General features: G+C 47.0%; 2 protein-coding genes across 2 annotated transcripts in view; one reads left to right on the top strand and one right to left on the bottom strand.

Annotated features, from left to right (window-relative positions):
* LOC143986879 (uncharacterized) overlaps positions 1–16,248 on the top strand; it is a 1,041,669-nt gene that overhangs the window by 20,955 nt on the left and 1,004,466 nt on the right. The gene's annotated exons all lie outside the window — the stretch shown is intronic.
* LOC143989984 (uncharacterized) overlaps positions 10,892–16,248 on the bottom strand; it is a 114,074-nt gene continuing 108,717 nt past the window's right edge. Inside the window, exon 15 of the mRNA XM_077490227.1 lies at positions 10,892–12,356. Coding sequence (XP_077346353.1) covers positions 11,194–12,356 — 1,163 coding nt within the window. The 3' untranslated portion in view covers positions 10,892–11,193. The remainder of the gene's footprint in view (positions 12,357–16,248) is intronic.

The following is a 16,248-nucleotide window of genomic DNA, read 5'->3' as shown; positions in this document are numbered from 1 at the left end:
TGTGCTGTGCTGACTTACTCCTGGGGCTGCTTATTATGAGGGGCTCACACCATCCCTGTGCTATGCTGATTTACTCCTGGGGCTGCTTATTACGAGGGGCTCACACCATCCCTGTGCTGTGCTGATTTACTCCTGGGGCTGCTTATTACGAGGGGCTCACACCATCCCTGTGCTATGCTGATTTACTCCTGGGGCTGCTTATTATGAGGGGCTCACACCATCCCTGTGCTGTGCTGATTTACTCCTGGGGCTGCTTATTATGAGGGGCTCACACCATCCCTGTGCTGTGCTGACTTACTCCTGGGGCTGCTTATTATGAGGGGCTCACACCATCCCTGTGCTATGCTGATTTACTCCTGGGGCTGCTTATTATGAGGGGCTCACACCATCCCTGTGCTATGCTGATTTACTCCTGGGGCTGCTTATTATGAGGGGCTCACACCATCCCTGTGCTATGCTGATTTACTCCTGGGGCTGCTTATTATGAGGGGCTCACACCATCCCTGTGCTGTTCTGATTTACTCCTGGGGCTGCTTATTATGAGGGGCTCACACCATCCCTGTGCTATGCTGATTTACTCCTGGGGCTGCTTATTATGAGGGGCTCACACCATCCCCGTGCTATGCTGACTTACTCCTGGGGCTGCTTATTATGACGGGCTCACACCATCCCTGTGCTGTGCTGACATCCTCCTGGGGCTGCTTATTATGAGGGTCTCACACCATCCCCGTGCTATGCTGATTTACTCCTGGGGCTGCTTATTATGAGGGGCTCACACCATCCCTGTGCTGTGCTGACTTACTCCTGGGGCTGCTTATTATGAGGGGCTCACACCATCCCTGTGCTATGCTGATTTACTCCTGGGGCTGCTTATTATGAGGGGCTCACACCATCCCTGTGCTGTGCTGATTTACTCCTGGGGCTGCTTATTATGAGGGACTCACACCATCCCTGTGCTGTCCTGACTTACTCCTGGGGCTGCTTATTATGAGGGGCTCACACCATCCCTGTGCTATGCTGATTTACTCCTGGGGCTGCTTATTATGAGGGGCTCACACCATCCCTGTGCGGTGCTGACTTACTCCTGGGGCTGTTTATTATGAGGGGCTCACACCATCCCTGTGCTATGCTGATTTACTCCTGGGGCTGCTTATTACGAGGGGCTCACACCATCCCTGTGCTGTGCTGATTTACTCCTGGGGCTGCTTATTAGAGGGGCTCACACCATCCCTGTGCTGTGCTGACTTACTCCTGGGGCTGCTTATTATGAGGGGCTCACACCATCCCTGTGCTGTGCTGACATCCTCCTGGGGCTGCTTATTATGAGGGGCTCACACCATCCCTGTGCTATGCTGATTTACTCCTGGGGCTGCTTATTATGAGGGGCTCACACCATCCCTGTGCTATGCTGATTTACTCCTGGGGCTGCTTATTATGAGGGGCTCACACCATCCCTGTGCTGTGCTGACTTACTCCTGGGGCTGCTTATTATGAGGGGCTCAAACCATCCCTGTGCTATGCTGACATCCTCCTGGGGCTGCTTATTATGAGGGGCTCACACCATCCCTGTGCTGTGCTGACTTACTCCTGGGGCTGCTTATTATGAGGGGCTCACACCATCCCTGTGCTATGCTGATTTACTCCTGGGGCTGCTTATTATGAGGGGCTCACACCATCCCTGTGCTATGCTGACTTACTCCTGGGGCTGCTTATTATGAGGGGCTCACACCATCCCTGTGCTGTGCTGACTTACTCCTGGGGCTGCTTATTATGAGGGGCTCACACCATCCCTGTGCTATGCTGACATCCTCCTGGGGCTGCTTATTATGAGGGGCTCACACCATCCCTGTGCTGTGCTGACTTACTCCTGGGGCTGCTTATTATGAGGGGCTCACACCATCCCTGTGCTATGCTGATTTACTCCTGGGGCTGCTTATTACGAGGGGCTCACACCATCCCTGTGCTGTGCTGATTTACTCCTGGGGCTGCTTATTACGAGGGGCTCACACCATCCCTGTGCTATGCTGATTTACTCCTGGGGCTGCTTATTACGAGGGGCTCACACCATCCCTGTGCTGTGCTGATTTACTCCTGGGGCTGCTTATTATGAGGGGCTCACACCATCCCTGTGCTGTGCTGACTTACTCCTGGGGCTGCTTATTATGAGGGGCTCACACCATCCCTGTGCTATGCTGATTTACTCCTGGGGCTTCTTATTATGAGGGGCTCACACCATCCCTGTGCTATGCTGATTTACTCCTGGGGCTGCTTATTATGAGGGGCTCACACCATCCCTGTGCTATGCTGATTTACTCCTGGGGCTGCTTATTATGAGGGGCTCACACCATCCCTGTGCTGTTCTGATTTACTCCTGGGGCTGCTTATTATGAGGGGCTCACACCATCCCTGTGCTATGCTGATTTACTCCTGGGGCTGCTTATTATGAGGGGCTCACACCATCCCTGTGCTATGCTGACTTACTCCTGGGGCTGCTTATTATGAGGGGCTCACACCATCCCTGTGCTGTGCTGACTTACTCCTGGGGCTGCTTATTATGAGGGGCTCACACCATCCCTGTGCTATGCTGACATCCTCCTGGGGCTGCTTATTATGAGGGGCTCACACCATCCCTGTGCTGTGCTGACTTACTCCTGGGGCTGCTTATTATGAGGGGCTCACACCATCCCTGTGCTATGCTGATTTACTCCTGGGGCTGCTTATTACGAGGGGCTCACACCATCCCTGTGCTGTGCTGATTTACTCCTGGGGCTGCTTATTACGAGGGGCTCACACCATCCCTGTGCTATGCTGATTTACTCCTGGGGCTGCTTATTATGAGGGGCTCACACCATCCCTGTGCTGTGCTGATTTACTCCTGGGGCTGCTTATTATGAGGGGCTCACACCATCCCTGTGCTGTGCTGACTTACTCCTGGGGCTGCTTATTATGAGGGGCTCACACCATCCCTGTGCTATGCTGATTTACTCCTGGGGCTTCTTATTATGAGGGGCTCACACCATCCCTGTGCTATGCTGATTTACTCCTGGGGCTGCTTATTATGAGGGGCTCACACCATCCCTGTGCTATGCTGATTTACTCCTGGGGCTGCTTATTATGAGGGGCTCACACCATCCCTGTGCTGTTCTGATTTACTCCTGGGGCTGCTTATTATGAGGGGCTCACACCATCCCTGTGCTATGCTGATTTACTCCTGGGGCTGCTTATTATGAGGGGCTCACACCATCCCTGTGCTGTGCTGATTTACTCCTGGGGCTGCTTATTATGAGGGGCTCACACCATCCCTGTGCTGTGCTGATTTACTCCTGGGGCTGCTTATTATGAGGGGCTCACACCATCCCTGTGCTGTGCTGACATACTCCTGGGGCTGCTTATTATAAGGGGCTCACACCATCCCTGTGCTATGCTGATTTACTCCTGGGGCTGCTTATTATGAGGGGCTCACACCATCCCTGTGCTGTGCTGACTTACTCCTGGGGCTGCTTATTATGAGGGGCTCACACCATCCCTGTGCTGTGCTGACATCCTCCTGGGGCTGCTTATTATGAGGGGCTCACACCATCCCTGTGCTATGCTGATTTACTCCTGGGGCTGCTTATTATGAGGGGCTCACACCATCCCTGTGCTATACTGATTTACTCCTGGGGCTGCTTATTATGAGGGGCTCACACCATCCCTGTGCTATGCTGATTTACTCCTGGGGCTGCTTATTATGAGGGGCTCACACCATCCCTGTGCTGTTCTGACTTACTCCTGGGGCTGCTTATTATGAGGGGCTCACACCATCCCTGTGCTGTGCTGATTTACTCCTGGGGCTGCTTATTATGAGGGGCTCACACCATCCCTGTGCTATGCTGACATCCTCCTGGGGCTGCTTATTATGAGGGGCTCACACCATCCCTGTGCTGTGCTGACTTACTCCTGGGGCTGCTTATTATGAGGGGCTCACACCATCCCTATGCTGTGCTGATTTACTCCTGGGGCTGCTTATTATGAGAGGCTCACACCATCCCTGTGCTGTGCTGACTTACTCCTGGGGCTGCTTATTATGAGGGGCTCCCACCATCCCTGTGCTATGCTGACTTCCTCCTGGGGCTGCTTACGGTGCAGGTGTCAGTGCTCTCTGTCACGGTGCTGCTGTCAGTGCTGTATATCACGGTGCTGGTGTGAGTGCTTTATGTCACGCTGCTGATGTCAGTGCTCTCTATCATGGTGCTGCTGTCAGTGCTGTATAACACGGTGCTGGTGTGAGTGCTTTATGTCACGCTGCTGTCAGTGCTCTCTATCACGGTGCTGCTGTCAGTGCTGTATATCACGGTGCTGGTGTCATTGCTGTATGTCACGCTGCTGATGTCAGTGCTCTCTATCACTGTGCTGGTGTCAGATGACTCTATCACGGTGCAGGTGTCATTTCTGTATGTCACGCTGCTGGTGATCATCTCCTGCACCCTCTTCTTTGCCTACCCTGGTCCCTGACCTTCCATCTCCTCCATTGCCTTCATGCGCTCCACAGTCCTGAATTGTCAGAACAATTTCCCATATAAAAAAAGAATGCTTGTAGTTGTTGATCCCAGATTCACCTCATACATGTGTTATGTCATTGGCCATGTGGTGGGACTATGTTTGCACAGCTAATAATTATTTTGTGGCTGCAAATTTGACCTATAGGTTTGCGAAGTTCGCCTCCCATTGAAGTCAATGGGGCCCGTCGCGAACGTTCCAGTTCGTGAACTATCGTTCGCGGTCCGCGTTCGCGAAACATCCCGTCGGAAGTTCGTCCATCACTACTTGCGTTATCGAGCTAAAACTAACAGAGCAAGCTATGAGAAATGATATTATTGCCAGGAAAAAGCTGTATTTTTTAAATCTGAAACTGGAGTTCTGATGCTGCGCACACACGGCCCAGCAAGAGCGAACCGAAGAGGGGGACAAGACCCCCGAAGTCGGAAGAAGAGGCAGCGGAGGTGACAGAAGACTGGGCCACCGCTAGTAAAAGAGCTATAAGAAGATAGCGGAGGCCCGGCAAGAAGAACCGAAGAGGGGACAAGATCGGAAGAAGACCCCTGGACGGCGGCGGCAGCGACGACTAAGAAGAAAGCCGGGCTCCTCCACTAGTAAAAGAGCTAGCAAAAGAGCAGAAGATAGCGGAGGAGTTCGGCAAGAAGACCACCCAAGACGGAAGACCACCGGAGCTGTCCAATAAATTATTTTAAAAACATGTGTTGTGTTTTTTTTCTTTACACTTTTTTCACTAGGTGAATGAGTATTGGGGTACCATGTACCCTTACCCATTCACATAGGGTGGGGGGCTGGTATCTGGGGGCCCCCTTATTAAAGGGGGCTCCCGGATTCCAATAAGCCCCCCGCCGCAGACCCCGACAACCAACGGCCAGGGTTGTCGGGAAGAGGCCCTTGTCCTCATCAACATGGGGACAAGGTGCTTTGGGGTGGGGGGCCGCAGGGCCTCCTCTTCCCCAAGGCACTCCCCCATGTTGAAGGCACGCGGCTCAGGAGGGGGGGGGGCGCTCACTCACTCGTCCCCACCCCCTTTCCTGACCAGCCAGGCTGCGTTCTCGGATAAGGGTCTGATATGGACTTTGGGGGGGGACAATCTCAAAAGAGGGGAGATTGTAAAGGAAAATTGTAAATTCTGTATATAATTGTATTCTATTTTGTATGTATTGAGCGCCACACTCACTGTGCACACGGCACTAATAAGGTTTTAATTACATGTTTCCATTCTTTCGAGTTCTGATTAGAATTGGCCTGCCTATGTTACGCCCCTTGTTACCATACAACTGTAATATTAATATGATACCTACATAATCATGTGTATAAAAACCTTCACTTGCATCATAATAAAGCAGAACAGTTATTTGGAAAGATGTGGAGTGTATATTTTGTGTCTGTTCCCTATTGCAGTAGTTATTATTAATTTGGAACCACTAATAAATATGTGGATAGGAGTTGCCTATCTATAAAATTCTGTATCACTGGCGATTGAATTAATCCCACCTTAGAAATCCAGCTACTTGTCTTGATATCAAAATTGCTCTGAAGTAATACTTCTCCCTGAATGATCCAGCACATACCTCTCCATCGTGCAATTGGACCGCCCACAAGGCTATGATCAGGGGTATTTTGATTCAGACTACAGCTTGGTACAGGAGACACTTGCTGAAACAAAAAGAGGACAACCTGACCGCCCTACTTAAAGAACACAAATATAACCCCCAGTTGGACCTACATAGTCAGATCAAAGGTGCTCGTTTGGAATTAAATGTCTGCCTTACTACAAAGGCAGAAAAACTATTACGATGGACACAGGCCAGGTTCCACTCTCAAGCGAACAAATCAGGCAAACTTCTAGCAATAAGGATGGCCCCCAGACGCCCCCCTCCTCACATTCCCAAGCTTAGGAAACCTGACAGCATCTACACCCAAAACCCTAAATGGGTATTGCAGGAATTTCAGACAAATTATGAGAACCTATATAAAAGGTCAGAGAGTTACTGGCCAGTCAGAGTTTGACGATTTTGTTGACCAGCTCCCCATCCCAACTTTCATAGAGACCTTTTGGACAGGGAAATCACTGTGGAGGAGGTGCTGGCGGCCATTAAACAAACCCTGTGAAGGAATATAATGTACATAATAATAATCAGAAAATGTCTATTTGCTTATGTGTATACATGTTTCTATGCAACTCCTTACTTATTATGTAGTATACAGATTGGCTCTCTGTTTGGAATTAAAGATGGCGGGTACCCCCTGCTTCCCACACATTAGAAGAATGCATATGAGATAAGAGAACCAGCTTCAACCAAACTTCAAGCATCAAGTTTCTCAATTTCTCTTGTCTTTTAACCAATGAGATGTACCAATTAGACTGACATAGCAATGACGTATCTTTCTGTATAAAATATTAACACCGCCCAGAGCCAACTGAACCCCCAGTGCTGCCCAAAGTAACCGAGCTGAACGTGTCTCAGAGAGTGTTTACTTCTAATGTGCATTCACATTTATACTTTTTAATTAGAAACAGCAGCAGATAACCTTGAACTAGATTGTAGTTCTTATCCATTTCAACCCCTTCATGAAAAGCACTGGGCCCTGACGGGTTTACAACCTTATACTGTAAAAAATTTGCCTCTTTACTGGCCCCTACCTTAAAGCAATTTTTTTAAGCCATTCGACAGAGAGGTCCAATAGACGCAGACTCTAATAGAGCCTTTATTACCCTCATTCCTAAACCCCGCAAAGACCATAGTGAAGTAGCTAACTATCGTCCCATATCCTTAATTAACACTAAATTTAAGTTATTCACCAAAATTCTGGCAAACTGGTTATCAATGATTCTAGCTGGCTATATACATTCGGATCAGGTGGGCTTTCTGACACATAGACAGGCAGCCGGCCAGGTTCGTAGAGCAATCAACCTTGTATCCACACTACACTCCTCTTGGGATGGTAGGCAAATAGGACAGGGATGATGTTGTCACTTAACATCCGCAAAGCCTTTGACTCCCTATTGTGGCCCTTTCTTTTCCGGGTATTGTCCAGATGGAATTTCGGACCCAAGTTCTTGGACTCGCTGCGCTCATTATTTAGCTCACCCGCAGCCCAGATAGTTGTGCAGGGCCCTAGATGGGGTCAGATACAAATCTCATCAGATACTCAGCAGGGATGCCCGTTATCTCCCATATTATTTGTCATAGCTATGGAAACCCTTGTAATAGCAATACGTCAAAACCTAGACATTTTGGGAATAGAGAGTGGAGGGAGGGGCCATAAGTGTGCTTTATTTGCAGATGACCTTTTTTTGTACATCACCTCCCCTCACACTACGCTGTCAAATCGTATTTCTCTTCTAAATCGTTTTTGGAACATTTCGTGGCTCATGGTCAACCAGGACATATCTGAGGTGATGAATACCAACTTATCAAACGCAACTTTACAGGGCATTCAGGCTCACTATTTTTTCAGTGGACGTCCCTTTCCTATTTAGGGATCCAACTGACCCCCATCATCTCTTCTCTTTACAAAGCAAATTATCTGACTTCATTCGGCAAGTTATTAGATGTGCAGGCATGGTCTGATGCAAATCTGTCATGGATGGGTAGGATTGCCTCGGTGAAGATGACAGTCCTGCCTAGGCTACTGTATTTTTTCCGCACTTTGCCTATCCAGGTCCCTATTCATGCCACGCAACAATTTCAACCAAAAATTTTCAGCTACATTTGGGGAACCAAAGGTTCCAGGATAGCTCAGGCCACAATGTATGCTCCTAAGGATTCAGGCGGACTAGGCATGCCTGATTTCAGGAAATATTATGTAGCGGCACAACTCGCCCAACTACCACAACTTCATAGTCGATATTACTGACCAGACTGGGTTTCTTAGAGGCTCAGGTGTGCTCTCCACTCACGATAGACCTTGTCCTTTGGATTCCACCAAAACATCGGAAAGCTATAATGTGCCCTACGCTCTCCCACTCATTACATGAGTGGGGCACGAGCTGTAGGAGATAGCCTTTGCACTCAGCACATGTCCTGGTAGCTCCTTTATTTGTCAACCCCGTTTCCACTAAGCATGCAACCTGATAGGTTCGGATGGTGGCTGAACAAGGGATTGTATTTTATAGGCGATTATTTTGACTGTGAGGGCATACGCCCCCCCCCCCCATCTTATTTTACAGAAAGTCTGGAGATGCCCCCAGCAGAGGGCTTCCATTTGCAACAAATTTACCATTCACTCAAGTCATTGCAGAGGGAAAGCTCTGACTTAGTAGTTGCTATGCGAGGGGGCGTCTCCATGCTATATAAACTGTTTGTTGACTCCCCTACTAGGTTATCTTACCAGGTAGCATAGGAGGAGGATCTGTCCATAGCCCCTGAGGTGGAGGACTGGCACAAGTGGAGTGCACAAATTCATAAAGGTGTCCTTAATGTGGCCTTGATTGAGGCAGGTTACAAGATCCACGCCAGATGATATTTAGTGCTGGAACGACTGTCCAAAATGTACCCGGGGCACCTCGGCTACCCGTTTCAGGGGCTCTGGCCAGATGGGCTCTCCTTACATGTGTGGTGGTCGTGTCCCAAGGTCCACCGCCTTTGGATGAGGGTTCACTCATTTATTTTTTCAGTCACGATGGTTAACATCACTAAGTATGTGAGTATTGCCCTACCAAATAAGCCTGTTGATAATGTTCCACGACACACACAGACCTTAATTTATCTTATATTTCTAGCTGCCAAGATTGCTATAGCAACAGCGTGGAAAAGCCCTGTCATCAGGGGCGGACTGATAACTCATGGGGCCCCTGGGCAATAGGAGATTATGGGGCCACACAGTATACAATCACACAGTATACACAGACATGTTTCTATTGGCTGAGAAGGTACTGGAGAGGTGGGACAGCTATAATCTCTGGATTTTTAGACCAAAAGGAGGTCGGTAAGAGTAATTTCAGAGACGGATGTAAAAAACAAAAAAAAAAGCAAAAAAAAAAACCACAGATTTTTACATACTATCCCTGGTTTTACTGAGGCTGGCAACCCTGATGGGGCCCCCTAGTGGCCCGGGGCCCTCGGGCACTGCCCGAGTGGCCAAATGGTCAGTCCGCCCCTGCCTGTCATAGATAATGCAATAGTTAAACGAAGACTCACATGGATCATGTTGAATGAAAAATTTGGGAGCGTCCTACATGATAAACAATCCATTTTTGATAAAATATCCCTTGGCTAGCTTACCTGCAGGTCCCGGATGCATGAATCTAGTCGTCTGAACAAGCTGATGTAGGATCCTCGGATGGACCCCTTTTCTTTTCTTCTCCCTTTCTCATTTCTTCCATTGTTTCCTTGATACCTGCCAGCCTTGGCTTCATGTTCTCTTAGCCCAAATTTTATCCCCCTGCCCCCCTTTTTCTTTTTTTTACTTATTTTTCTTTCTTATTCAAGATAGCGATGTCTACATTCGGGGAACTCTTAAGCCTCATACACACGATAGGACTTTGTACAAACTTTCCCTTGGATTTTTGTACAAAGGGCATCGGCCCTGAACTTGTATTGCATACACACAGCAGGACTTTTTCAGCCAACTTTCACCAAATCACGTGGTTTTTCTGCTCTTTACCGCCACCTTTGGTCAACTTCTGTATTGTTGTCTGATCTTTTGCATTGGTTCTGAGCATGCCTGTTTGTACTTTGTACAAAAGTCCTATGGTTTTCTGTACACACGATCAGACTTTGCTCCATCGGACTTTTGTTGCCAGAAAGTTTGTCCGTTCGCACAGCCAACAAAAGTCAGATGAAAACCAAAACAATTTGTCCGATGGAGCGTAGACATGGTCGGATGTTGCTCCAAAACAGCTAATTTGCATGTCTACCTAGGGGGCCTACTCCCAGAGATTGAGCGTTATGGCGGTCTTGGCCTCAAAATCACGGATTCATTGACCCACAATATGAGTCAGGGGGTGATTGTGTGGAGACCACCCCATAGTGTTTATAAGGTTCTGGTAGTTTCTACATCCATGTTATAGCACGAAAACATAACATTCCTGCTTTTATAAGTTGGTGACTAAATGCTCACCTGTGGGTTTAGACAACACTCAATTGCCGAGAGATTCTGTGACCCTGTTTTTTCCCGCACTCATGTACCGTCTCTTACTGTCTATACAGAGCATGCAAGGATCGTTTGCTGCTCTGCAGAATGTTCATATTGCTTTTACTCTTTAAAAAAAATTTCAATAAAAACGATTGAAACAAAACATGGCCAAAACTCATCACAGCTGGTCACATTCATTCAACTCATTTTTTATTTAAACTAGACCTCTACGTATTTGTGAAATCTTACACCACAAAATGTACTCAGCCAATGAAACGTAATGACTATATTTTTATTTTTCTACTGCATTCAATGGCCAACACTGTACAACACTTTATCCATGTCTTTGGTGATCTCTGATCTCCTTATCAACTGTTTCTTACATGATGAAGATCAGCCATGGAGTATATCTGAGGTGTATATCAGGGTGTGCTTATTCCCACATGATAGCTATGATGTCCAGCAACATTCATATAGAAGACATTTCCCACACTCAAGGCACTAATACACCTCGAGGGTTGTGTGGGATCCCTGATGTACAGGAAGACAGGACTTCAGTGAGGAGCAATTCCCTCACTCAGGACAGGACAATGTCTTCTCCACCATGTGAGATCTCTGATGTCTGGAAAGATCGGACTTCTGTGAAAAACATTTTCCACACTCAGGACAGGAATACGGCTTCTCCCCCTTGTGGTACCTCTGATGCTTGGAAAGAGTTGACATCTGTGAAAAACATTTCCCGCACTCAGAACAGGAATACGGCTTCTCCCCCGTGTGCAATCTCTGATGGGTATAAAGATGATACTTCCGTGAAAAACATTTGCCGCATTCAAGACAGGAATACGGCTTCTCTCCCGTGTGAGACATTTGATGTGTAATAAGGTTTGATTTTTGCACAAAACATTTCCCGCACTCAGAACAGGCAAGTAGCTTCTCCCCCGTGTGCAGTCTCTGATGTCTGTAAAGATCAGATTTCTGTGAAAAACATTTCCCGCACTCAGAACAGGAAAGGGGCTTTTCCCCCGTGTGAGATCTCTGATGTCTGTAAAGGTCAGATTTCTGTGAAAAACATTTCCCACACTCAGGACAGCAATACGGCTTCTCCCCTGTGTGAGACCTCTGATGCTTGACAAAATCAGTTTTTGCTGCAAAACCTTTCCCACACTCAGGGCAAGAAAGAGGCTTCTCCCCTGTGTGAGATCTCCGATGTCTGTAAAGACTGGACATCAATGAAAAACATTTCCCACACTCAGAACAGGAAAGTGGCTTCTCTTCTGTGTGGGATTTCTTGTGTGTGTAAACATGGGAGATCTGTGAAAAACGTTTCCCACACTCAGGACAGGAATACGGCTTCTCACCTGTGTGAGATCTCTGATGAGTGTAAAGATCGGACTTCTGTGAAAAACATTTTCCGCACTCCGGACAGGAATACGGCTTCTCCCCTGTGTGAGTTCTTTTATGCCTAGTAAGATGGGATTTAAAATGGAAACACTTCCCGCACTCAGTACAGGAAAGTCTCTTATCTGTTGGAAGGACGGTGCCGTCCCTCACAGTCTGAGGTTCCTCAGGATAAGAGGAATACGATGGTCCATCTACACTGTGTGGTGCCGGATGGACATTTGAGGTAGTCGGGTTTTCTCCTGGACTATACTGTGTGATGTCCTCATCTTCTACTTTACAGTCTGGAGACAAAGTGAGACAATCCTCTGAGGTTTTCCTCATCTCCCGTCCATCTACTAAAATAGAAATAAAAAGATTATTATTAGACATGAGCTGATTGGTTCCCCTAAACCAGGACTCCGCCCACAGCAGGCAGCTTTGTCTCTGAGGATCTTACAATTCCCCCCTCAAGGTAACTAGTAAATGGGTCCTCTGATCTCCTACCAGATCATTTCTTTATTCATGGACCTTAGTCAGAGAGTGAGGAAACAACGAGAACTGTCTTTTATAGGAGTGACAGTGATGAGGGGATTATAGGACGAGTGTCCCCTCCCCCTCTATCACTCATTGCCATCTTCCCAACACAAGAAGTCCTGCACTTCCTTATTTAGTCCATGATTTAGTCATGAATAACAGCGGGGCTGAGCCCCACCAGAGGTCAGAGAGTGAGGATGGGGGGAGAACAACCAAGATGAAGACTGGACTGATCCTGAAGACCCCCATCATTGGGTTATTGACTCCTCCCTCATTATCACTTTCTGTTTACCCACTTGCCAACTGTAGGCAGTCATATCATGTCCTTGGTTGGCAGCGGTTATACTGGGATGAAGCCTGCAACTACAGGCATCATCCCAGTATTAAACTTTTCAGCAGGTGATGCCCTGTATTTCAGAGGTGATTTTAGTGGCTCCCCAGAGAAGTGACCTCCCCATTAAGAGTAGATTTCACGAGCCATGCTGTCACAAGGGATGTTGTTGATCATATAGCAAAAAAGTTAATTTTAAAAAAATTAAAGAGACAGTGTAAAAATTAGTTTGGGATGAAATTAATACAGACGTACACTCGCTTTACGTACCCTCGCGAGTACGGACACATTGGTGTCTATGGAAAATCTTGGTCAGCTTGACATGACACTGCCATGCCACATATGCGATATTGGGTTCGGCCAGCTTGCTCAGGTAATCAGTTATGCCTGTAAATGACTATTGCAATGCAGTAAATGTATTGAGCAGTAAAAAAAAAAAAAAAAAAAGGTTTTGCTTCACTTTAAGTACATTTTCGTTTTACATACATGCTCTGGTGTACTTAAATGTGGGGTATGCCTGTAGTAATAAAAAAAAAAAAAATCAAAAGCGCCCCTGTGATTATGCACATATGTAAGTCCCGCATGCATAAATAAATGGTGTTCGCATCACACATGTGAGATATAGTCGCGAATGTCTGAGCGAAAGTAATAATTCTAGTGCCAGACCTCCTCTGTAACACTAAACTGGTAACCTGTAACAAGGATTAAAGAGTCGCCTATGGACAATTTGGAATACCATTGTTTGGCGCCATTCCACAGGCATATGCAATTTTAAAATGCGAGATGTTAGATATCTATTTACTCTGTGTAATATCATCTTTTACATTTTACAAAAAAATTAAAATTATATTGTGTTTGTGTGCAATAAAATTCATTAAAGTGTATTTTTTTTCCCAAAATACTGCGTTTGAAAAACCTTGTTGCAAAAAAAATAAATAAAAAAAATTGTAAAACCCACCATTTTATTATATAGGGCCTCTCCTAATATATATATATATATATACACAGTATCTCACAAAAGTGAGTACACCCCTCCCATTTTTGTAAATATTTTCATGTGACAACACTGAAGAAATGACACTTGTCTACAATGTAAAGTAGTGAGTGTACAGCATGTATAACAGTGTAAATTTGCTGTCCCCTCAAAATAACTCAACACACAGCCAATAAAGGAGAAGTCCAGCTTGAGTTCCTTTTGGCTGGGCTTCTCCTATGGAACACAGGAGTGCAATCAGTTTAGATCTGATTTCAGCAGACAGCGGGGTGAAGTCCGCTCTCTCCTGATGTCACTGGAATCAGCCCAGGCACCGCATCATCACGACAATAAAGCCTGAATCCGCCAGGTGCCTGGACTGACACCTGTCTCAGCCTCTCAGGAAGCAGCTGGGAGGCTGAGACAACCCACTCCTGCCCCTCCACAGCCCAGCGCTCCACCGAGCGTGAAGGGAGAAGAGCGGAGAGCTGTGACTGACAGTCTGCAGCTCTCTGCTCAAGGAGCTGTGAAAACCGAGCGATCGGCGATGTTCGATTGCTCAGTTTTCAGTGCAGAGGCGCCGGGGGAATCGATGCTGCATCCACCGAAGTAAGTATGATTAGGAAAAAAAAAAAAAAAAGAAACCCATACTTCTCTTTTAAAGGGGTGTTCCAGCGGGGAATTTTTTTTTTTTAAAGTCAGCAGCTAAAAAAAAAAAAAAAAAAAAAAAAAAAAAAGTGTAGCTGTTGACTTTTAATAAGGACACTTACCTTTCCAGGGCACCCACGATGTCGGCCGCCCAAGGCCGACCCGTCCCTCAGCTCTCGGGTTCCAGCGCCGCCATCCTCACTAAGGGGAACAGGCAGTGGAGCCTTGCGGCTTCACTGCCCGTTTCCTACTGTGCATTGCGCGAGTCGCACTGCGCTTTGTGAATGTGACGCACTGTGTTAGGAAACACACAGTTCCCAGAATACAGCGCAGCCCGTTACCCAGAAGACAACGTGAGGAGAAGAGAAGACCGAAGATCACCGAGGAGTAGGAAGAGGCAGATTAGGTAAAAAAAAAAAAAAAAAAATTCTTATTTTTTTTTTTTAAGAATATTAATGCTGTTTTTTTTAGGGTGGCCATCCACTTTAATGTCTAAACCACTAGCAACAAAAGTGAGTACACCCCTAAGTGAAAATGTCCAAATTGGGCCCAAAATGTCCATATTTTGTGTGGCCACCATTATTTTCCAGCACTGCCTTAATCCACTTAGGCATGAAGCTCACCAGAGCTTCACAGGTTGCCACTGGAGTCCTCTTCCACTCCTCCATGATGACATCACAGAGCTGGGGGATGTTAGAGACCTTGCGCTCCTCCACCTTCCATTTGAGGATACCCCACAGATGCTCAATAGGGTTTAGGTCTGGAGACATGCTTGGCAAGTCCATCACCTTTACCCTCAACTTCTTTAGCAAGGCAGTGGTCATCTTGGAGATGCGTTTGGGGTCGTTATGTTGGAATACTGCCTTACGGCCCAGTCTCTGAAGGGAGGGGATCGTGCTCTGCTTCAGTATGTCACAGTACATGTTGGCATTCATGGTTCCCTCAATGATCTGTAGCTCCCCAGTGCTGGCAGCACTCATGCAGCCCCAGACCATGACACTCCCACCACCATGCTTGACTGTATACAAGACACACTTTGTACTCCTCACCTGGTTGCCACCACACACGCTTGACACCATCTGAACCAAATAAGTTTATTTTGGTCTCATCAGACCACAGGACATGGTTCCAGTAATCCATGTCCATAGTCTGCTTGTCTTCAGCAAGAGGCTTCCTTCTGAGATGACAGCCATGCAGACCAATTTGATGCAGTGTGTGGTGTATGGTCTGAGCACTGACAGGCTGACCCCCCCACCCCTTCAACTTCTGCAGCAATGCTGGCAGCACTCATACGTCTATTTCCCAAAGAAAACTTCTGGATATGACACTGAGCACGTGACCTCAACTTCTTTGGTCGACCATGGAGAGGCCTGTTCTGAGTGGAACCTGTCCTGTTAAACAGCTGTATGGTCTTGGCCACCGTGCTGCAGCTCAGTTTCAGGGTCTTGACAATCTTCTTATAGCCTAGGCCATCTTTATGTAGAGCAACAATTCTTTGCCATGAGGTGCCATGTTGAACTTCCAGTGAACAGTATGAGAGAGTGAGAGCGATGACACCAAATTTAACACACCAGCTCCCCATTCACACCTGAGACCTTGTAACACTAACAAGTCACATGACAACGTGGAGGGAAAATGGCTAATTTAGACATATTCACTTAGGGTTGTACTCACTTTTGTTGCCAGCAAAATAGATATCAATGGCTGTGCGTTATGCAAGCTGTACACTCACTATTTTACATTGTAGCAAAGTGCAATTTCT

The sequence above is a fragment of the Lithobates pipiens genome, unplaced genomic scaffold (genome assembly GCF_037356315.1).
Source record: "Lithobates pipiens isolate NorthernLeopardFrog02 unplaced genomic scaffold, aLitPip1_a1.2 Scaffold_18, whole genome shotgun sequence".
Lineage (NCBI taxonomy): Eukaryota > Metazoa > Chordata > Amphibia > Anura > Ranidae > Lithobates > Lithobates pipiens.
Note: the sequence above shows the minus strand (reverse complement) of the source record. Positions and strands in the feature narration are given on the sequence as shown.